This window comes from Drosophila simulans, chromosome 2L, assembly GCF_016746395.2.
Source record: "Drosophila simulans strain w501 chromosome 2L, Prin_Dsim_3.1, whole genome shotgun sequence".
Taxonomy (NCBI): Eukaryota; Metazoa; Arthropoda; class Insecta; order Diptera; family Drosophilidae; genus Drosophila; species Drosophila simulans.
This window is the reverse complement of record NC_052520.2, coordinates 14,295,548-14,319,129: the sequence shown is the minus strand read 5'-3', so window position 1 is coordinate 14,319,129 and position 23,582 is coordinate 14,295,548. Positions and strand designations below refer to the sequence as shown.

Below are 23,582 nucleotides of genomic sequence, written 5' to 3'. Positions count from 1 at the left end.
AATTCTGGTAGCCAACGAAAACTTAACACTCAAAAGGTAGTAAAAAAAAGAAATGGAAAAAGCGGACTGTGGAGAGGGCCAGCTAATTACAGGTTGCCACAAAGGCTCCCAAAAACATATGCTAAATAGTTGCGCCGCTCAGAATAAATAAAATACATTTTACATATGGCCAATATAAAAGACCCTTGTGTATAAGGGGTATTCATTTAGTAGGCAAACCTTCTTCGGTTATATTTTTATGGTATTTTTATTTCATCATTGGCTTAATGAACAAAAGCCGAAAAGGTTTCTAAACGGCATGGAGGAGACAAATGTATCTCGTTTGAGCGCAAAACACAAATGTTTAAAACAATAATAAATTATCTTTGTTGTTGCTGGTGGCTCTCTTTGCCTTTTATCGCTTGATAATCGCTGGTCATTAGTCATTTTGGCCTCAACCTCAAGTATTGTGTGTTTTCTATATAGCGAATGTATCTGTATCTTTGTATCTGCTGTCGGTTTCCCTCTGTCTGCCTGCCAGCCTGGGCCACGCCAAAAAGAGTAATGTGAGCAACAACACGGTGGCAGCTGCTGCTTTTGCTTTTCTGTTGCTTTTGCTTTTCGGTTGCTTTTGCTTTCTTGTTGCTTTTGCTGTTGCCGCTGACGGTGTTGTGTTTTGCCTCTTCATTTGGAGCCGGGCAACCCGGCAGCAGCAGCAGCAGCAGCCACTCCGTTTAATAAATCGTGTACTGTCGCCTTTTATTGTTGCGGCAATGTTTCAAATTTTATTTATTTATCTGCTGCCGCTGAATTGGCTTAATAATGTGGCCATCGGACAGCGGCAGCAGCCACAACAACCACAGCAGCAGGTCAAGTCCATATTTAGCAACTTCTGACTCTGACTATATCACACTTAACAGGCGGCTTTGGCCATTCGGTTATCGCTTGACATGCCATGAAATATTTATTCCCTTTCGAGGCTTCGCTGTAAAGCTTATTTCAGAGCCTTAAAGGGTATGTGAATGCACTCAAAAATGTTGAGGTGCACTGGAATATATACCCACTCATTCATCTTTCTGTACAATTTAGTAGAACACATCCCATGATCACACAATATCTCTTCACTTTGAAACGACAGTATAGGGCGTTACTTAGTCGACTACGACTGCAGACTTTTCTCGTCGCACAAACTTTAATCTGACAGCTTGACATTAATAATTAATATTAAAGTACAAAGAAAACGAAATATATTTAACGAATCATCGATTAAACAGAGATCGTAGAAATTCATTACCGGATTTGTCAACAGCCATTTCCGATAAATGAGTTATCTGCGAATGGCGGCGATTGCCGCTGACGGCTTTCTGCCAGTGACCTGATTTTACCAATCAGCCCACGCCAGGCGGGCAAACCCTTCCGGACAGTCGGCATTTTCTTGCCACGGGTAATTTACAATCTAGATCTAACGTAAGCAAAGCCCGCCACTGACCAGTGTCACATATATCACTGATATATCTATCAATAATATATTAGCGCCAAGCTCCCCCGAAAAACACACAGTGTCGGCGGTTGGCCTTTGAAGTGTGGCACAGTAAAATCGGCTTGGCTCAAGGTATTTCGTTTTTTGTCGCTTTCCAGTTGTTTCCGCTGGCTTTTTAGCCAGGTTCTGCCTGGTATTCCTTTTGGGTGGCTCGCCGGGTGCAATAATAATCACAGCTGAAGTATTTATGCCGCGGCTTCAGTTGGAAGGCCTTGCAGGGCCATAAATTCTCAGCGAGATTTAATATATTTTTTTCATTACATATATTTGTTTATAGATACCAATGGACGTATATTTTATTTTTCCATTCTCATATCATATTTTATTCCCTGTTTCCCGGCTGTAATTTATGGCTTTGCGTTCTTTGTAGTATCTTTATAGGCTTAAAACAAAAAGGGTTGGGGGTACATAACTCAAAGTGGGTACGCTATTGTTCGCTACAAAAATTAATGAAAATATTTAATTGATAAAAGTGTGGCTTTAAAACCTTCAACATGACAATAAGCCACGGCTTCAACTTCTGCTTCAACCGCAACCATTCCCGATCCGCCACCTTACTACATAGACCTTGTTTACCACGCCTAAAACAAATCCGAAATAAATGCCTACCGAGTGCCCGTTGACAGTTGTCGTCGTGTCAGCTACAAATGTCATTTTCAAAAACATTTTACACAAAATCTGAAAAAAAAGACTAAGATGCTAAATGAACAAGATGGGCGATCCCAGGCAACCGCCCATATAATGTAAGATAATACGGAACGTGAAGGGCTGTGTATGTGTGATTTCTGTTTGTGGAGCCCAGAGGGAAAGTGTCAAACGCAACATTATGAAAATGACACGAGGAAGCCATAAATATTAAAACAAAGCAGCCTAACAGCAGCAACAATGTCACAACACAGCATGGGATATTCGAAGAGGAGGGACCCTGGACCGACTCGCAGCGGGGGCGTGAATTTCACAGAAAAAAAAAAGAAATAAGAAATAAGACTACGGAAAATTATTAAGGAGTTGACAGTTGACATTGGGCACACAGACTTAAAGATACAAATGTATCCGCTAGTCACTTACCAACAGTGGGCCCCCGCTGGATGTCACATCTGTGTCACTTTACGCATGATTGACGCCCCAAATGGGTGTGCCGCCATCAGAGACCGGCAACTTGAGCCGAGAATACGAAAAATTGTAATGGCTCTGGGTGTAATTTATAACAAAACTGTTAATTAGCTGCGACGACAACACTGACATCAGTCAGCTGCTGTGCTGTTGCGTTTAATTTATGGCCAACATGCGAGTGGGTCTCGCCACCTATTAGAACAAGTCTCCGGACTTTTTGGGCCTGGAATGTGGCAACAAGTCCCCTAGTTTTGGGTACTTGGGCATTTATCTGCACGGTCGCTATTTAAACTCGACTGAATCACAAATTCGTCGAAGACGTAAACATCTGAACGCGGAATTAATTTGTATTACAAAAAGCAAAGCATAAATCGCCATGAATGGTGAGTATTATTTACTATCAGTTGTACAATGGCAAAGTTCGCGAATGCTAATCTCTGGCTAATCTCAAACGGCACTTCATAAATCATGGAATAAATCACCGAATCTTAAACGTCAACTTGCCAGTGCAATAATATATCAATCTGCCAAGGAAAATCACAGCACTGAACAGCTGTCGACATTGTATAGGGCCACAAATAATCCTCCTGCAATCTCAGTCGGCTATTATAAATTATTTACGGGTGGTTGTCCGTATTAGCAAAACCGCTGCAAATATTCTGATTATTCTGAAACTCGATTAATAAATAAATACAAATGGTTACTACATCAACAATATATTTTTTTATTATTTTTGTCATATTCCACATTTCTATTTTGATCGTAAATTATCACACTTGCTTTTCATGTCTCATAATCTTGAACATCTTTATGAACGTCTCGGACAATAAAATCGATTTTACGACTTTGTAGCAATAACCATCCCACAAGTTGTCAGTTCTGAGGTGCCAATAAATAATGAACCAATATCACAAAAGGAACAAATGAAGATTTCAATCAATAGGTTTCGTAAGATACTCTTTCAAATACTCTTACTGACTAGAGCGCTGATCAATACCCAGAAGTGGGCATTTATAAAATGAAACCAGAAGTATTTACATTAAATAAATATTATTAAATTAAATATTTTAACTACAAGTGAACTTTATTGGTTTTCATACATCGACGAAATTTACACATATGCCTTTTTAACCTCTTGAAAGAAATCACAACCACTGATTAGACTTAATTTCCACAAGCTCATAAATTTAGACAGGGGCTAGCCCCAAAGTCACAAGATACCATAAAGGTTTTGCCATGGTATAAGCTCTGTCGTATATATTTATATTTATGGCTCTGAACAGGCCCATTATTGTAGAGTATTAATAATTATGACTCAACTTCTGATAGCTCAAATGGCTGGCCCTAAATGCAACAATAAGTCCATGGAAACAGAGTTCTTTAAAAATTACATTGTATTCTATATATTCCATACATTGTATGTATGAATAATTTAATAAATTTAATGAATAACAGTATCTAAAAAAGGTTATTAGTTCATTGGAGTATGATCCAATTAAAAAACATTCAATTTTTCTGTTTGAATTTCGCTACTTTAATATCGAATATTATTTTGAAGTATTACAAGAAATTGGTAGGACATAAAATAATAAAAAAAAGTATGGTTGTGTTAAAAGTGACAAACTTCCACAGCCTAGGCGTTTATAGTGTCACAAACGCTACCTTCTAGGTTTAAGCAAAGCTAGCATAAGCATTAACTTTTCAAGAAACGAGTGTTAACTCAACTGTTCTCTTGAACTAAAAATAAAAATTAAAGTAAAAAAGTGTTTTGACTTGGGCTCGTCCGGGATTTGAACCCGGGACCTCCCGCACCCTAAGCGGAAATCATACCCCTAGACCAACGAGCCAGTTGGACAACGGGCTCCAAGCCGCCAACTTCAGTCCATCGCAAGATCTCTTGGCGAGAAAACGAAAGAGTTGGAGCTATTTGCTCCCCATTCAGAGACACACTATTTTTAACAAAAAGTAGCTGAGTTTGTTGTTGTTCGATGTTCCGCTGCTTTTGCTGCCTTTCAAGTTGATTTTGCTTTTATGGCTGCCGTTCGGAGGCGCCGCGCGAGTGTTGACATCCAAAACAGATTGTTTAACATGGACAGCAGGGTAAAACAAAGAAATGCGTGGCATGTAAATAAATTGAATTTGGAACGACAGCAACAACAATCAAAACGCTTTACAAGCGCAGCTTTCAACGGAATATAAACATGATTAATAAGTATCCAAAGTTTAAGGGAAAAAGGGAGAGAAATTACATTTTATATACTAAGCCTACTGAGGCGTTTCAATAAATGGTTTATTTTCTTAGATTTCTGATTTCCTGCTCTTTTATTGCGTTATTGTTTTGCTGAATATATACAAAATACCATTGGAGCCTTCCCACTTTTTCGAAATGCTTTACAAAATCCAAATCCCTCAGCATTCAGAAATCAAGAACTCGCACTTAGCCACTTCATTTGACAACACTGATTGCTGAGTATTGATAAGTCTACCCCCTTGGCAGCCCCCACCCTGCGGAAAATCATATTCCCACATTCGTATTGGGGCCAAAATCAAATCAGAAACAACATTCAAGTGGGTTGAAGGGGAAATGAAAACAGACATTGAAAGAATCCGCTGGAAATTGAAACAATTGAAAAAACGTTGTCGTTGATCGCTTGACAGCTGAATGCGATAATTTCAAATCGAATCAATTGAATATTGTCACAATTAATTTATTTATGAGATACACTCGAAATATCCCCATTGATTTTCATTGTTGCTGCGGCTGATTGTTGCTTAAGTTTGAGTTGTCTGGTTGGTTTCAGATTTTGATATTTCTGAAGCATATTGCCTGTGAATAATGTTTGTCATTTCGCTTTGTCAGCGAATTTTTTATATGTACATACATACATATAAACCTACATATTCATTTATATATGCATTTGAGTTGCTTATTGAATGGCAATTGATTTTTGTTATACACATTGTTGGTACAAATGTGATTTTTATTGATTTTTAATTTTCAGCTTGGGTGTTTTATGGCTGTTGCCGGCGACTGTTTTATTAAGGCTTGCCCAATCAAGTTATTTCCCCCACCCCTCGTGAAATTGAAATTTGTTGTTGATTTGATTTTTTAGGCTGAATTCGAATCGCTGCATACAAATTGAGTGCGCTTAAAATGCAACAAGCAATGCAAATTAATAGTACTAATTTGAATTTCAAATATGTTAAGTGAGATGGGGAAAACCAGATTTCTTTGAGTGCATCCTGAATTCATTGAAAAAATTGAGAGCACATTAAAATACTTTATGTCTTAAATAATATTAATCAAAATAATTTAAAAGTATAACCTATATTTTTTTTTATTATGCCCAGAACTTTACTTATTAGAAGCAATTCAGTTCTCGGAATTAAAAACTCCTTAAGCCCCATTTCTAAGTAACAACTATAAAAGTAAGAGAATTAGACCTCGTTATAGTTTCCGGAATTTGCCACTCAGCCTTATGTAAATATAATTGAAAACCGAGCGGAGCATTATCAGCAATATTTATGGCCCATAAGTGAGCTAGCCAAACAGCGCAGATAACCGAAGCGAAATTATGGCCCAAGAAAAGTTTTCCAGCTGTAAAAGATTTTGTTTCAAAGGAAAAGAATCGTGGTTTATGCTTCTAAAAATGGTTTTTTCTTGTATATTTCTCAGTTTTATACGAATGTGTTGCATGTAGTTTAAGTTATTTTTGTTTGATATTCCGTGGCTTCTTGTGTAGATCGTATTGTGGTTTGCGTACATCAAGGAGTAAATAGCAAATCTAGTTTATATTTATAGAATTTACACACAGTACATAATTATATGAAATATTCATTTTTATTTTTCGTAATTATTTTTTTTTTAATTTTTTATCTCTGATTGGTTGGTATTACAAATATTCATTACACTTACTTTAAATATAAGTTGACTTAAAGAACATTATTTCAATTGTTGGTTTGTTGTATGCTTGCAGATAGTCGTAATAATAGTTAATAGAACTTAAAGCGAAGTTAAACTAAAACAATGTTTGAACATCTCAGCAATGGGTTCTTCGTTAACAAAATTGGAAGTTGTAGAATGTGTTCTGGCTAAGACTTAAAAAACTTTGGTTGAACTTTGAGAACAAATAAGAGTGAGTGAACTTCGTGTTGGCTGCACTTCTTTTTACCTAACAATGTAGACATTTACGATGATAGAAGAGTGATCCTGCTATTTTTGCGGCTACTACTGTTCTTTAGGTGGTTGATTATTTTCTGTTTGCGAAACTTAAGTGTAACTAGCGCTCTTTAAACTACAGTTTAGTATCACAGAATAGCGCAAAAGCCAGAGATGTGTCAGCCTTTGCAATCGTTTTGTGTTTTTATCTTTTTTGTTTTCCATGAAAGTATCTCAAACAGGGTTTGGAAATGGTTTCATTCTATATCTCTGGTTGTCTCTTCAACGTAATCCCCTTTTTTGGTATCTAACTTTTGTGGAAGTCACTTCACTGATGAGCTGCTCCCATCCGCTGGCCATACATGGCGTATGGCGAGTAGTAGGGTCCCAGAGCAGCTGCCGCAGCCGCTGCGGCGGGATTGAAGGCTCCAGCGGCGCCGAAGGGTGAGGGTCCTCCGGCCATGGCGCCTGGTGGTGGCTTGGCGTAGGGATGATACCTCGCCGCTGCCGCAGCCGCCGACATGGGACTCAGTGGTGGTGTTGGATAGCCAGCCCGGAGAGCCGATGGCGGGAATAGGGTTCCCAGCAGGGATTGAGCCTGCGATTGGGCCAAGGCTGCCGCAGCAGCCGCCGGATCGGAGAGATTGCCCGTGTGGGTGCGCAGGTGGGAGAAGAGCTCGTCGGAGGTCTGGAACCGCTTGCCGCAGTAGGCATCGCCCACCACCCAACTGCACACGTAGGGTGCCGAACGGGCTGCCGCCGCGTTTGCCGCAGCAGCGGCCGCTGCCTGCGAGTATGGATGAGCTGGTGGCAGTCCGGCGGCACTGGCCATGGCCAGGCCGTATTTCTGATGCTCGCACTGGGTGCATCCGGCGGGGCAGGGGGCGCCCATGAGCATTTGTTGCGTGTGCGCCGAGTAGGGACATCCCTGGCAATACGGATCCTTGCAAACTGGCACTATAGCCTCGCCGCCAGCTGGTGTCTTGATGCGCTGATAACTGATGTACGGATTGGGCTGTCCGGCTGGTCCACCGCCGGGAGCTCCGCCTGGATATCCTCCATTGGCGGCCACCGCCAACATGGCGGCGTGATGGTGTGAGAATCCTCCGGCAAACGGTGGCCGGAAAGCGGGATTGGCGTGCTGCTCCATTCCGGGCGGGCAGCACAGGGCGGACAGGGGATTCAGGCCATAGGGTCCGGCGGCTTTGTAAGCCGCTGCTGCTGCTGCTGCCGCCGCAGCCATGCTGCTCATCTCCTTGGGATGCTGGGCGGTTCCGTTGGCATTGTTCAGCACCTCCATGCCGGAGCGCACAATGGGACTGGCGCCGCGTTGCGACGATCCCGACGGGGAGACAGTCTTTCGGCTGGATGAGGAATCGTGCGCGGAAATCTCCGCCTTGCCGCCATCTGTGGGCGTGGCATTTGATTTGCTGCGCGATGGCACACGCTCCTGGGCGGACGAGGAGTTCTTGGAGCTGGGACGCGTGGGTTCCGCCTCCAGCGATGAGGTGCTCTTGAAGGAGTTCTGGTTCTGGTGGCTCAGCACATTGGTCTCGTAGGGCTTGAAGGCCAGTTTGATTTCGCCGGTGCTGGTATTACTCAGACTTGCGCTGGTTGCCGTCGAGCTGATTGGAGTGCTCGACTTGGGCGATTTGGCCTGGCCGGAGGGCGATTTGGCTGCCGAGATCTCAGCACTGCTCGAGGAACTCGACGAGTTCGACGACGAGGAGCAGGCTCCCGGCTTTGTCTTGTTCTTGTCCATTGCCAGCAGGGGTTTCACTGCCGACGAATCCGCTCCAATTTGGGAGCAAGTCTGTGCGAGCAGAGCCAAGGGACTCTTTTTGGCGTCCATCTGTTATGAATGAAATGAAAATGTGGAGTTGGAATTAGGTTTTTTGTAATTTTAAGGTTTTTACGAATTCTAAGATGATATTGATTTTAATTTGGTGAGAAGTGATAACTATGAGAAAATAGAATTTCTTCTTCGTGAAAATGATTAATGATTTTAAAATTAGTTTGATTATACTGGGCGTTATGAACTTTCCAAATTTAATTTTTAAGTAAGCGAAATTAAAAATCATTGGTTTTACGGCCATCTCAATTTTTTAGCTTTTTAACTTAGTCAATACTAACCGTCGTTGGCAATGGGGCCAGATAATCCGGTTGAAGGTACTGGTTGTTACCGATGGTAACAACGCCGCCGCCTCCTTCCAAGACAACCATTTCAGTTGCTTAGTGTGATTTCTCGAGGGTAATCCACGTGAGTTGCGAGACAAGGCTACAAATGCGTAGCTTTGCTTCGGCGACGATGAGGTTAATCCACAGAAATGCGTCGGCAAACGTTGGTAAATCCAAAGAAAATCGGCGATTTAACACTTGTAGTTTTGAGCAGAGAATTTATCTCTGGTCTCTGTAGCACTATTTCAATTTGCTGGCCAAGCGATTTGTGTTTTGGCTCTGATTTCACTTTTTCACTCGTAACGAAACACTCTCGATCGGTGACCACAGTTGACTGAGGTTTCTTATTTTTGTTGGCTGTATTCTCTTGTCACTCGATTGGTTTTCAGGTTTTTCCGAACACGTCTGAACGCTGCGAAGTCAAAATTCGAATTGAATTCAACGACTGCGGCCGCGAGCGTAACTGCCCTCGCAGCGAAGCGTTCGCTCACTTGCGAGAGAGCGCTCTCCGGCGAGCAGCGCTGCACACTTTGGCTTGCTGCCTGCGTTAGAGGAGCAGCGCCTGCTGCCTGCGAGCGAGATGCACTGTGCGTAATTTTCAAATATGGCGTACTTTTTGTCCAATCACAATCGCATGCGCCTTGCAATGGAAGCCAAGACAGGTTTTCGCTCTCTCGCTCTCCGATTTGGCTACATGTAAAATCATTATCATATGGCTGCACCACGGCAACACTCGTCCAGAGAGCAACAGTTGAGCGCTGAGAGCGCCGCTCAGTGGCTCTGAGTAGTTGTTGTTGCTGCTTTGGGGGGGCACATTAATTTTATCTTGGCACATATGTCACGCTCACTCTCCCTCTCTGTGTCTCTCTGGGGGAACTTTTTCTTGATGGGGCTGTCAGCAGCAGCAGCGCGGCGGTGGTGGCGGCAGCGGCGCGGCAGAGGCCTCATTGTCTTCGCGCCGAGATTTGTTGCTCGGAAAAGCAAACCACTCAACACTTAAACACACTCTTCAACCATTTCCATCGCCTCGCTTCGCTCGTTTTAATGTCATATAAAAATTAATTTGTTTGTCGCTCTCCCGCTCTGGCACTTCACCTCTCTCCCTCTGACCCGCTCACTCGCACAGCTGTTGTTGTGGCCTTTGTTTAGCGTTTTTCGATTAACTTCTGCGGTTGGTTTTCCCTCTTTTTTTCGTGGCTCCTGTTTTGCTGTTTAAGTGGAAATCGTTGTTTTGTTGTCGCGTCGAAAAGTTTTTCCAAGCAATTTTTCCTCCTTCCTTGGTGTGTGTGTGTAATTAATCTGCACATATCAAACAAGCGAATGTGTGTTGTGGCATGTTGCACTCAGAGAGTTGGTAATAGTTTAATGGTTTGGTTAACTCCGCTGCATTTTTAATCGCTCTGCAATTGGATTGAATTTTTCAGTTAGCACTTGCCTAACTTATTTATTTACGATTCGCACGAAATCACGTTAATCACGTTGCTTGGTTTCAAGATAATTACTGAATACTGATAGTCTTTAATTGCAAAACGAGGCTGATTTATATTTAATTATTAGAAACTAAGGCTAGCTCCTTCTAAAAATAACTGATTATTATTGTTATTTGAGTAGTAAGAATATATTATTCCACTTATAATTTAGATTTCGTTGATCTCGATCTTTCTGGCCTCTTTACCTAATCGATATTAAAATACCTAGGTAATCCCAACCAAATCGGTTGGACTTACCAAAAACTATGTATCAAGATGTTTAACTCAAGCCCCGAGGGGATTTTAGAATATCTGGCCCTTGGGAGATGTTACCTAATCACCAAGCTGCGTTTTAAGAACCCTTCAAAGCCCCTGGCAAGTAAATTAAAATCTGTGTAAATATGGGCGATAAGCCGAAAACCCAGAAGCGACACTTTTAATCCCGATTTAGAGTGTTTAGACGTTTTTCAGTGGGAATTCCTAAGCCGAGACCCGGCAGCAAAATACCTTCGAGGCTAAAAACAGGTAGAGGAAACACTCTCGGCCTTCGGCGAAATGATGGATTTATTAGTTAAGAGCGTGCTGCGATACTTTACGATACGGCTTAGACATAATTTGCGGTTTTGCGTGCAACAAAGCGAAAAAAGTGTTGCCAAAATAATGTATATATAGTGGTACAGAGTTGTAGAGTTTACGCACACGTTCCGCAGCATTTTCCCTTATTATTTGTTATTTTTTATGGCCACTTTGTCAGCGTCATAAATTCGCTGCTCCTGTATGTGAATTATTTACTAGCAAATTGTGGGCCGAAGGTAAATTCAAACCGGTGGCCGGGGGTGTCATATAAATAATACAAAAATATTATAAATTACACGAAGCCGAAGAAATTGCCAAGCGGAAGTGCGGAACACCTTGATACCGTGACTAAAGCGATTTGCTTTCAGACTAATGCTCACCCTGCAGCATTTCACTGTTGATAACTTCATTTTATTCAAAAGGAGGTCGTGTAGCCATGATTACGAACATAAAAAAAAAACTTAATTTAAATTACAAGGCACAGTTAAAGATGTAGCAATTCTATCAGATTAACAATAACAAGAACTGAAATAAAAAATAAATGAAGCTTCAGATGTATATAGGGCAACAGAGCCTGTTTTTTTTTTTTTTGTAAAAACTACAAATCTCGTTTTATATATACTTTATATATCTATAAGGAGTTTCGAATTCGAATACTCTCGATATCTTCGCCAAAGTCGTAAAGGAAAGCGCCGAGAGATATCCAAATGTAGTGGGAGAAATTTGTAGCCGCGAAAACATTTATATGGGGAATATAAAAAGGAAGTATACTGGATGCCACAACAACAACAACACCAAGAACAAGAGCAACAACAACAAGCGGCGGAATGGCAGAGGCAGCACATAAAATTAACCACATATTTCTTCATTTTTATGGCATTTATTATCACAGAAATGTTTGTGTGATAAAAGCGAAGCAGCGCAAAAGGCGAACGACGATGAACGACGACGATGGCGGCGCAGTCATAAAAATGCAGCCATTTACCTTTTGATTTATGCACACCAATGGGTGGCGGCGGGTGGTGGGTGGCTTGCCTGCGGCAAGAGTGGGTGGTGGCACGCATGCAGAGCAACTGGCGGGCGAAAGGAGCGAAAAATAATGCAATAAATTTGACATTATCTCCGGCAATATGAAGGTATATATATCCGTGAAGTGGTTGCCACTGGTAAGGGAAAGTCGTTTAACTGTCTGCGGATTTTCAGTTGACTTACGCACAACGCAGAACTCCCAACCGACCCACGATAATTGCTTTATTTAGCTGCTGAAGATCCTTGTGCGTGGTCTTAAAAAAAGCTATCTTGGCCGACATATTTTAGCCTGTTTGGCATGGGAATATATGAATTATATTACCACGAAATTAATTACTCTAAAGATTTGGTTCGGTGTGATTCATCAGCTAGTTCAAGTGTCTTTGAGTTGCTATGCTCCTTTTTTATTTGCTTTTTATTTTTTACAAATATCACCCTCATTGAAAAGTGTTTTCAAAATTGTTTACGCTTGATAAGCCATTCAGCTATTTTCCCTCATATCGCTTATGTTTCACCATAATTACTTCCGATTTGAATGCGTCTACGTGCCATGCAGCAAGGCCATAACTCACTTCCCAACGCGGAAGGGCGAAAATGCCATTTAAAAAATTGAAAAACAAACTGCAATAAATTCAATAGAACCGTATGAAAGCGAACTAAGCAGGATCCCTAAAAAATGTATCCCGTACTCTATGCAGGGGATGGGGTGCAGAGGGTGTCCCGCTGCGACTACCCAGCTGAATCGAGTCCGAGCTCCGCCTGCTGCCTGTCGATAATTTATCGACAACGATTTATCTCGTAATAGTTGCCCAAAAAGGAAGAAGAATAATGGTGACATTGAAATTTTACGGTAATGCACCAAAAAAAGGGGATTCTTTTTGCCAACTGCGGGTTGTGTTTGCAACACCCCCCGTGCGGCATCGCTTGCTGGATTAATACAGCAAATTAATCGTTGCCAATGCTCCCCTGCAAAAAAAAAAAAGAAGTTTGGAACAATGGACACACACACAAAAAGTGGAAATACCTACGAGTTGACACGTGCAGGATTCTAAAATGATAAATTGATGGCATCAATTTTTATTGCCATTTTGGGTATTAAGTATTAATTGCCTACAACATCCGATCTGACGGCAATGGGTCCAGGGGGCGGAGATGTCCTGTTGATATACGGCGGTTATTGATAAAGGTTTAATCCAAGAAATAAATCACGAAAAGTTCATCTATGAGAACGTATTAATGAATCAAAGGAAATATAGATTTTAAATGATTTATATGGGTGATGAAGAATGTTCTAGGAATTTCAAAAATCTATACAGAGATACATTAAAAATATTTTAAGAAGCATAAACTTTCCATGTAGTTTCACAGCTTATTGATTTTGATAGCTTATAGCACCATCTGCTGGATGCAGAATTGAATGAACTTGAACCGAAGAGTTCGGACAATTTTTCCAAATCAAACTGCAGGCATGTTCCTAATTCCCGCAAATGGAAAATGGCAATCCGGAGTGGAAATGTCACGGCCAAATAAATGACGCGTGACTGTCTCATCTGCGGAGGATTCAAGGGGAAGGTAGAAGAACAGGAGGAGTACGATAGTCCAACTGTCAGACGCAGCATGATGCAGAAAATCACCACGAACAAAGGACATTCCGAATGCCGATGCCAATGCCAAGGACGAGACCAAGGCCGAGCTCGGAACGCACTTTGATAAATGCGTCATAAAATGAGCAATTATCACGTGCGTCCAGCGCAGCTGAGCGACAATTAAAAACCAAACACAGACGGCGAGGAACAGAGCATCAATAAAATTATTTGTCAAAATGTCAGGATGAGCGCAACGGGAGGGACGTCGAAGGACGCAGGACGACGACATCGAGGGGAGTGACTGGATGACAATGGCAGGACGGACTCCGGGATATACGCAGAAGTGTCAACTTTGGTGGCTGGCAATGAATGACGGACCATAAATCAAGGACAATGGCCTGCCTGCCGCGATCGACTCTCATCTCAGCCTGTTCCAGTCCTCGGATGTCCTTGATTGACCGCACTCCTCGGCCGTCTTTGCCGGAGCTGATTAGCGAGTAAATCAATAAACATGGCCAGACTCTCGCCGGCTCGTTAAACTGCGCCGTTCCTTTGGAGACCATAAAAATTCAACGTTGTCGATAGATTTCCCATGATATATAGGGCCATAATTTACGTTCTCTTTATCAAGGCGAGCGCACACATGGGCGGCAGGGCGGCAGGGCGAGTTGGCCGGGGGGAAACACCTTATGGATGGCTATATCCTGTGTTCGCCAGGAAGCGCCAGTCGTTGTAGCTGTAGTCGCATTGGGACCTGGCTCAGTTGTTGTGCTCGCCCAGCTCCAGCTCTGCTCTGATTGAATCGGGAAGGTCATAAAGATTTTTATGTTTGGCCATAAATATTTTGTTTGTTGTTCTGCTGATGCTCGCTGGGTGCCTTGCAAATGTTTTCCCCTGCTCGTTCTGTTCGATTATGATATATGGAATGGCAAGCGTTGTGAATATATATTTTTAGACAAGCCGTAAGTATCACAAAGAGCACAGCTTATGATGCATTGTTTTATAATAGATCCATGTGAGCCAAGGTATAGAAACAAAGGATAAAAGATGATTAATTATGAATGAACTTTTGGGTGTTTAATATGTTTTAACACTTGCAGATGCGCACTGTTATTTATTATTAAGAGACTATATCGATTCATTTGAATACTCAGAGGGTATTGAGACAATTGCAATGCTCAACGTTACGCTGGATTCCAAGCGCGACTGTATTAACATAAATTCAAAACCGACACAGAAGAAGCATCAAAGTCGGCACTTTTGTGTGTTCTGCTCGGTCCGTTGAGAATGACGGGCTGACAGCGAAATTCACACCTCATTTGAGGCACCTCACGCTCCGAACTCGAGAAAAGACCCATGCCCGAAACCCAGACCCGATAAAAACCCAAGCCCAGAGGAAAACCCAGGCAAACCGAGACGAGTGCTAATGTTGCGCATAATAATTTTGTACTAAATTAAATAGTGTGTGGGTCGGCGACGTCTGTCGGTGGTTTATACGTTTATACATGCATATACATATATATCTCAGTGCTTGGGATGGATCTTTCTGGTCGGACTGTGACTTCACGTCTGGCCAACATGTTGCTTCTGCGGCGTTTTGTTCTTTTCCGCCGCCACTTGAACCTCAAAAGGATATAATTTAGTTTTTATTGCGCAAGGGGTTTGCCTCACTTCTTCCCGTATAACTCTTCACGTTCGGAGGATTCATCAGCTATGCATGGCGTGTTTGTTCTTACAAGGGTCCTTTACGACTGTCGGGCATTTTGTTGGAGCTGTTATAGCTGCTCAGTCGCTGCCTTTGAGTTAACTACTCATTCGCATTTCGCTCGCATCTCTCCGATTTCAGTGTTTCTTTATTGATGGTCCTGTGTATCGTCACGTGACTGCATAAAGTCGAATCTAGCACCCATTAGTTTCTTTAGAATCTCGTCGGTCTTTTTGGGGAAGCACCAAAATCGATAATAATTTTGTCAATAAATAAATAAAATACTTGTTAAACTTACCCCATCCGTCCTGCGATAAGCTTTAAACTTATTTTTAATTAGCATTCCACACTTAAAGTATATTTACTGTGCCCATTGATATGAATGTAATCGTCTTTTGAACGGGCTATCACACAAAACCCTTTTTTTGTACCAAAAGGATTTGCACCCCGCCCGGAATACAGATACTCATTCTCGGTTGCTGGCATTACTTCTGCTTACTTTGGCAATCTATGCGAACAGAAGCGGCCAGGGGGAATCTACCCAAGTGAGACATTTGCTTGTGGGCCAAAGTGAAAGCATCTCGTTTTCATTTCATTTAAAATGCTGTCAGCACCTAACCCCACCCCGACATACCCATCTCCGGCTGCCTCCGAGACCCGGCGACGTCTTCATGTCCTTTTTTATGGCACTTTCAACGCGTCATTGAGTAAGCCGCGGCGCGCACTCATCAGCATCAACATCAGTGGAAGCGGAATGGACTTGGAGTGTGTTTGCAAGTGGGTGAGTGGAATGAAAGTGCTGCCCCAGCCGCAGAGCATTCGAGCTGAAAATGAAGACGTTTAGAATGGTAGCAAGGTGGATTCCTGAGATAGCTATCGGCACTCTAAGATACCCATCAGCGTGCATGTTTTAATTTTTTATGATAATGGAAAGCCATTTAAAAAAGACCATAAATGCATTTAAAGGGTATATTTTTAGGTTTAACAGCTCAACTTTTTTACTTAAGATTGAGTTAGAAATGTAGGTAATACTAATACCCTAATGACATTACAAATCATTTAAGTATATACCTGTTTTAAAAGCGATATCTAAGATCTTCTTATTATCATAAGGTTCTAGTTCGATCACAAATCTACCCCTAATAGAGGGTATCAAAGGACCCGGAGTGCTAGAGTGTGAGCCCAAGAACATGCCGGACTACTTCCTCGTGCGATAGAGTGCGTTCATAATCAAATTAGAAGCGAAGCGTAAGATCAAAGGCTAGACGCGGACGACGCTCATTTAATCGAGGGCGCAAGGCGGAAAAAGTAGGCGCGACATAATGCCCGAAATGTCCAAAACACACACGCACACTGCGAGAAAAGGGTGTGGGGTTCTTGGGGTGCGGTGAGGGCCAGGTACCGCGACGCGGCTGGCCTGCCACAAAAGATGACGAGGGACCTTGTCCATAGTCTTTGACAACCTGGAGTGGAAATGACTGTGCACCCGGTCCAAAAGAACCCCCGATCCGGACCAGACTCGGCGCTGGGCCTGAAGAAGACGTCTCATTAATGACAACAAGGAGCCCGTGCAGAAGAAAAAGGTGTATTATGCACTCAACTTGAAACCTGCCTCTCTGTCAATTCCCACTCAAGTGCTTCGTTTTTTTCTCCCTTCGCTTTTTCCAGCTTGCCTCCGCTCCGATTCCTCGAAAGGATCCGCAACCGTGGCGTTGGGCATCTCATCGCATCGCATCGCAGTGCTCTCGAATAATTGAAAAAGTGGATAGACAGAGGAAAACCAAATCCCCGGGCCTGGATGCGGAATGATTTTCATGTTGAATCACTGACGACGACAGGTTAAATGTTTTCATTATGAGTTGAGTCGAGCCGCGAGCTGACGTCAGTTTCGCCCCATAATTGGAGCTGCACTCAAGTGCCCTCCACCTCAGGCTCCTCAATCCTTGGCAGCCGTCCTCGCTCGCCCTAATGAAAAAGTAAATTGAGTTCTCGGTAGTTGTTGTAGTCTGTTGGCTGTGATGCCGGTTGCTCGTCTCCGTTTGTTTCAAGTGCCGAAACCTCATGAGACACGCTCAATTAGTTCCCCGAATTTCTAACAATGAGGACCCCAAGAAAATTGAATGGTTCTCACAACTTCCGTCAACACTTGGGCTCAGAGGGGTCATAAATAACGCACTACAGCCAATTGCCTGGAAGCCCCAAAAAAGTTATGTGATGCCATCAAGTGCCATTTATGATATGCTAAGAGGAAGAAAAATTTAAATATTTTATGCTGGTATTCTTATGTAGTCCATTTCAATTTATTTTGCATTTCGCAAACTCCACTATGGTAAAAATTTAATTTAGATTCAGATTATTTTCCCTACAAAACATTTGAATTCTAAAACCAAGTATTGTATTCCATTTGAACTTTTTTTCTGTGCCGCAATTCCCACAGAACCTGAACCCGATCTCCCATGGAGGTCATAAAACCTAATTAACATCAACAAATTCGTTGCCGTCTTGGGCTAATTAGCTGATGTCATTTGAGTGTAACAAATGTTACAAATTTTGAAATATTAGAAGCCAACTGTCAGATGCCGGTATGAAAAGGGGTAACATCCGGCAAACTAACGCAACACCAAAGAACCCAAGGCGAGAACAAACAGAAAAGGAACTTTTATTAATGTCTCAAATTACGGACATATAAATGTTGGTAATTTTGTGGGTAATCAGTCAATTTCAGGCAAACAAAAGCATATCCAAAACCGAACGGGGGTTAACTTCCTCTATTCGAATGAAAAGGGGGTGGTGGTTGACAAGATTGATGGGTTTGGGATTATGCAGGAAGTTTGTTTAACGCACGGTTGCCCTCCACCAGCTTGTCAAAGATGGCAAAAGTGGATTTCCCAGTGCATAGTTTAACCCTTTTCCAACTTCATTTGCTATTCACTTTTGGGGTTATTTAAACGTTGCCAATAAATTATTTAATATGAAATATATTCATGAAAATGTTCTGCTTTCTGAAGTTAAAGTTATTGAGTCCAACATGTGGCTGGGAAAGAAAATAAAACAAATTTGTGTGTATTTATTTTTGGGTGACCTCACATAGTCAAGTGCTATACTTAAAAAACAAAATCTGTCAGGATGAGAGTTCAAATTTCTAATTGATGACATCGTTGGGTCAAGTGGTTTGATTTGTACTGTCCCAACTTAGGATTTTTAATCGCCAGCTGTCAGCATCTTCTTGACTTATGGAAAACGCATTTCCTGTTCTCTGAAAAGAGCGGTATGGGATTCTAAAATGACGTCTGTATGTTTGGTCTAGAAAATCAGAAATAAATTGATACTTTTAAGTAAACTTCATGACGATTCTTTGGGTTTTCAGGCGCATTCCACTACGTTTTTGTACGACTTCTCTGTTGCAAATTGCAATATCATGAAGTTCATTTGTGCATCTTCCGTTTCCATCTTCCTCCCCTTCGAATAGCGCCAAAGGACCTCATAAATTTCGCTTTTAATAGCATCCGCCTGTCATTGCAATCTAAATAAATTGTTAAATTTATTTACGACGAAATGTCCGCACAGTGGTGGCAGTGGGTGGGCACGGTATGGTGGTTCTGGTATGTGAGTGCGGCTGGAAAATATGAAAATTAACTGCCGACTAAAGCCAAATCCAGCAGCCACAACAAGGGTCGGGTGAAAATGTGGGGGATGGGCAAAACAATTGCGCTACATTTGCCATATGTGTGTGTATAATTTTCACTTCATGTTTGGCCGCAAAAACGCAGGCACTGCCATAAAATGCACACATACACATGGGACACTAGCAATATCCTGGACCCAGGCTCTTCCTGGGGGTGAGATCGGATGGCCATGGCCCACGGACAATAAGGTGAAAGGGGCCACTAAATGCCACTAAATGAATTTATTTGCTGGACAGAGAAGGCGCACGAGCTGCACAGGAAGTGGAGAGGCGGTCCAGCTCGAAACGTGAACATTTTGTGAGTAAATAAAACCCAAAATGAGATTTATGCAACATGACCGACAACAGACAAAAGCGAACCCAGACCAAGTGCTGAAGTGGCGAACCCTCCCACCCTGCATCCTGCATCCTCAAGCCGCAATCTCCACAACCCCCATGGACATCAGCCCACTTTTTCCGTCCGCTGGCCAGTGGCTTAGTTTTTAGTGGGCACCCATTTTGTGGGCATTGTGGAATGGCAATCGCCGGAGCCAAACGCTGGCCAGGACTTGCATCACTCTTCCTTCCTCTGGCTGGTTTCCTCCTCGGTGTGCGTGCCTTTTAGCCCAACTAATTTCTACGACATGGAGAAAGTTGGAAATGGCTGTTGAAAGAAATAGGATTGGACTTTGAGGTACCCTGCAAAGGGAAATACTTCTAAAACAGATAATTAACTTTTTATTGTAGATAAGTGTTGTTAAGTAACTATTTCAGACATATTGATTCTAATACATCATACTTTAGGTGTCTCGTAATTAGCATTATACATTTTGTTAAATAATTTTTATAATATCTAAAGATGTACTGATTAATTTTTAGATTTAATGCCTAATTAATAGACCCGCTTGATACCCTCCTGCAAACCTGAATGCGCACATACACATATGGGGCATCCTTCTCTGGCCAGTCTGCAGTCATTTATTCTGGACAAAATTGTCACATAAATTCTACAGCGTCCGAGGCATGTCGAGCGTACTTCATTTCGTATTTTATGATATTTTCCCCCCACTTCTAAACTGGTTAAAAGGAAATTTATGATCGCAGCCGAAGACAACAATGCTGCGAGTATATTCCAGGTAAGTGAGGACTAGAACTTGATTTACCGGGCGGTTCTACAACGTAGGTGAGCTCCGGACTGATGAAGAACGTCATAACTGGAGCGGTGCACACCCATTACCACAGTCCCGAAAAAATATGTACAAGAAATAAGAAAAATTTCAAAAACAGCAGAGGGTCGGAGGATGACAGCCGAGTAACGAAAAAGGCGGCAGCCAACAGCAGTTGACAACTGTCAGATTCAGAAGGGAACGTGGAGCAGAAGACAACAGTGCCACTGTCACTGTTGCTTATTGTTTGGCTTTTGTTTTCCAGCCCTTTTGTTCGTATCCCCCGCCTTCGCCACTCCCCCCCGTTCACAGGCAATGCAATTTTATATCTTGAAATGCCCTACAGTAGCTGGATGTAATGCAGCCTCATAAGGTTTGTAAATTGAGAAAGACAGACGTTTTCGTTTTTCAAATTCTTTAAGTAAACTCAAATTTTTGAATTCTCTTGCCGTTTTTGTTTAAAATTTGTAGTACAAAATTGTATATGAACTTATTTAATTTACAGAATTGTTTTTAGAAAAATAAATATTTCGATGTTCTGTCATAAAGAATAATTTTTGTCAGCCTGGCAACACGAAAACACTATGCGACTGCTTCCTACAATATCCGATATACCCATTTCCACCGCTCGTTGCTATATTTTGCACAATTTGAACTGTTTGCTGTTGACATTAGCAGAAGCTTAGTCCCCGCTGTCTCAGGGCTGTCAGAAGTGTCCTGTCAGTGTTGCCACGTCTCGGGCAGACAACGATTCCTGACAACAACGATGACTTCTGGGACGAAAAGAAACAGCCAAGAGAAAAATGTGAATGAAATCTGAAATATTGTTCTGTAATTGCGTGCCGTGTGAAGATCGGACTCCATCCGCTGCGTAAATGTAAATAACGAGCTGGCCATAAATAAAATTAACCCACATTAAACACAGACAATTAATTACAGGCAAATGGCATCAACTGGTAAACTGGTCCACCGGTCACCGGTCACTGGACTCTGGTCAGTCAACATTTCACAGCAAATTAACACCACAAATCTGTGATGTGCTGCGATGGTCATTCCCATCATCCCATCAACCAACCACCCAAATCGTTAGAGCCGCAGAACAGACTGAATGAGACCCAAAACTCCATGGCTGACAGCTTAACTGACCATTAATTTACATTTAAATGGAAAATGGCTGAGGTGAGGAAGCCGAGTGTGTAGTGGCGTACCTAAACACAGATTTCTCATCTCGAGACTTTTCTCACACACTCACTAGCCGAAGAATTTTTGGGATAAAAATTACGAGGAGGTGGAGTGCAGAGAAAACGGGGGAAATTTGCATATTTCCAACATATTTTTCTGCAGATTGTGGAACAAATTTATACTTTACGAGCAGGAACGTACCATTTTACAGTTGATTTACCTTCTATGCTTCAGTTAGAGCACACGTGAAAGATTGAAAAATATAGAGAAAAATTCTCAAAAAATTGGGTAATTTTAAAAATATGTATAACGAAATTTCGGGCCCCATACAATGTTATTTTATCTGGTCCATTGCAATACAGCACGAAGTAATGTACACAATCTTTCTTTAAAATTTTATAAAAGTAAGCATGAATGAAAAGAATGGTAGTTACCTTCGATTGATATCAATGAAGGAATATATCTTCAACTTAAAGCACAAACTTATAAAAATAATATTACAATGACATGTTTTCCCAACCGCAAAAACTAGCTTTTCCTCAAACCCTCGGACGTCATCCCTCAAACTAAGTCCTTCCCTGAAATTATGACAATGCCAAGGATGAAATACGTCTTCCTCTGGGACAAGCGTTTATTATGCAAATGGAAACCCATTTCAAGGATTCCCTTTGCCGGCTATAAATGGCAATAATTGTTATTTCAAAATTTATGACAGCAAAATAAATTTCAACTGTGACATGTGGGGCAGGGATTTCCGACAATGCCAAAAAGGGTTACAATCTGGCAAAAATTTCATAGTTCATTATCGAATTTGTTATGCACACTTTTTCAAGTGTCAGCAGTCGAGGAGGTAGATTGCAACCCCTTTCAAGGACCGAATCTTGAGTGCTCAAAGGTACGGGCCTCGGCGCGGTTCCCATGCCGTTGATAAGTAGGCTTCCCTCATTTGTTGCCTTTTGTTTGGCAGCGCAGCGCTGAACTGGCGGTTCTTGTCATTGTCTTTCCCCGGTCGACCCTCCCTCCACCCTTTTGTTTGCCACAAGACCACATTTAACTCTTTTTTTGTGAGGCGCATAATTTATGCTGTCATCTTGTGCATATTTAACTCAATTACTTCCGCGCATCGGGACTACCGAGTTGATAGGGGCCGTTGGCCCCATCAGTGTTGCACCACCGCACCACCATCACCATCATCATCATCTTGTCGGGGCCTAATTCATTTTGTTACTTTATGCGATACTTAATGGCTCACCCATTCTCATTCCCATTCCCAATTTCTTTCGCCGCTTTCTGACTAGCCCGCGGCTCATTAAAAGAAATTACTTTATTGGCGAAATTTACATACAAAGTATTATGGTGGCCATGTCTGCAGATGTCAAGTCATTAAGTTTCTTCTTGTTCTCCATGCCCGGCTTCTTTTACTCACCCGTCCGTCCATTCATTATGCAAAAGAGTCACTTAGGTGAACAGCGTTATATATACACGCAAGATACTTATCGTTATCGTTATCGGAAGCGAACTTAAGTGAAGATGGAAACACTATAATAGTTCGGCTGGCGTTGAAAATAAATTGAAAGCAACCATAAATTATATTTAATAAGTCCAACGTGCTGAAGGGTTGAGACGAAGACCAAATTTCAGAGGCTCAGCTCTCAAGTGGCAGTCTTCATCGAAGTTATTCAATGTCAATATTACATCAGTAAAATCAGGCTTAACACCATACCACATATCAACGCACTAATTTTTTCACACTGCATTTAACTCACTCCCTTTCTCTTTCATTTACTTTAATTCCCCAGTTGTGTTCACGCGTCCTGAATCAAAAACTTGCTGGCCCCAAACACAATTTATCACCATAAACGCGGCAATTTATTTGATTAAAGCAATTTGTAAAATTTTAATGTTCTTCAGAACGAAATAAATCTTCAAACTGTGGGATTCGTTCTGGGTTTCGGTTTGATTCGAGCCGATGGGCGGCAGCCACAGGCGAAATGGGGGCACGTCCACTGAAATAAATAGGCACAGCTGCTATTCGGAAGAGGTGGTGTTGGAGGTCCCGTATCGCCCACACCATTTGCCGCCCCAATCCAATCCAATTCAATCCCATACCATCCCGAAACGGACGTGCGCCTAATTTAGCAACGCTTAAGAAGAGCACATAAACATAAATAAGTAAGACAAATAAACTCTCCAGACACGAGCATTTAGCAGTCAAACGGAGAAATGCGTATCCCAT

The 23,582-nt window shown here is 42.0% G+C and overlaps 2 protein-coding genes and 1 non-coding gene across 2 annotated transcripts; all 3 read right to left on the bottom strand.

Annotated features, from left to right (window-relative positions):
• The window catches only part of LOC6732333, a 57,627-nt gene that overhangs the window by 25,907 nt on the left and 8,138 nt on the right, over window positions 1-23,582 (bottom strand).
• Trnap-agg lies at window positions 4,408-4,479 on the bottom strand. Its single transcript has one exon. It is a non-coding gene; the product is annotated as a tRNA-Pro (tRNA).
• On the bottom strand, window positions 6,268-9,431 carry LOC6732328 (zinc finger protein Noc). Its single transcript, XM_002079420.4, has 2 exons — window positions 8,925-9,431; window positions 6,268-8,643 (listed from the first exon to the last, which is right to left on the bottom strand). The coding sequence occupies exons 1-2, from the start codon at window positions 9,012-9,014 to the stop codon at window positions 7,120-7,122; spliced, it is 1,614 nt and encodes a 537-aa protein (XP_002079456.1). The 5' UTR covers window positions 9,015-9,431; the 3' UTR covers window positions 6,268-7,119.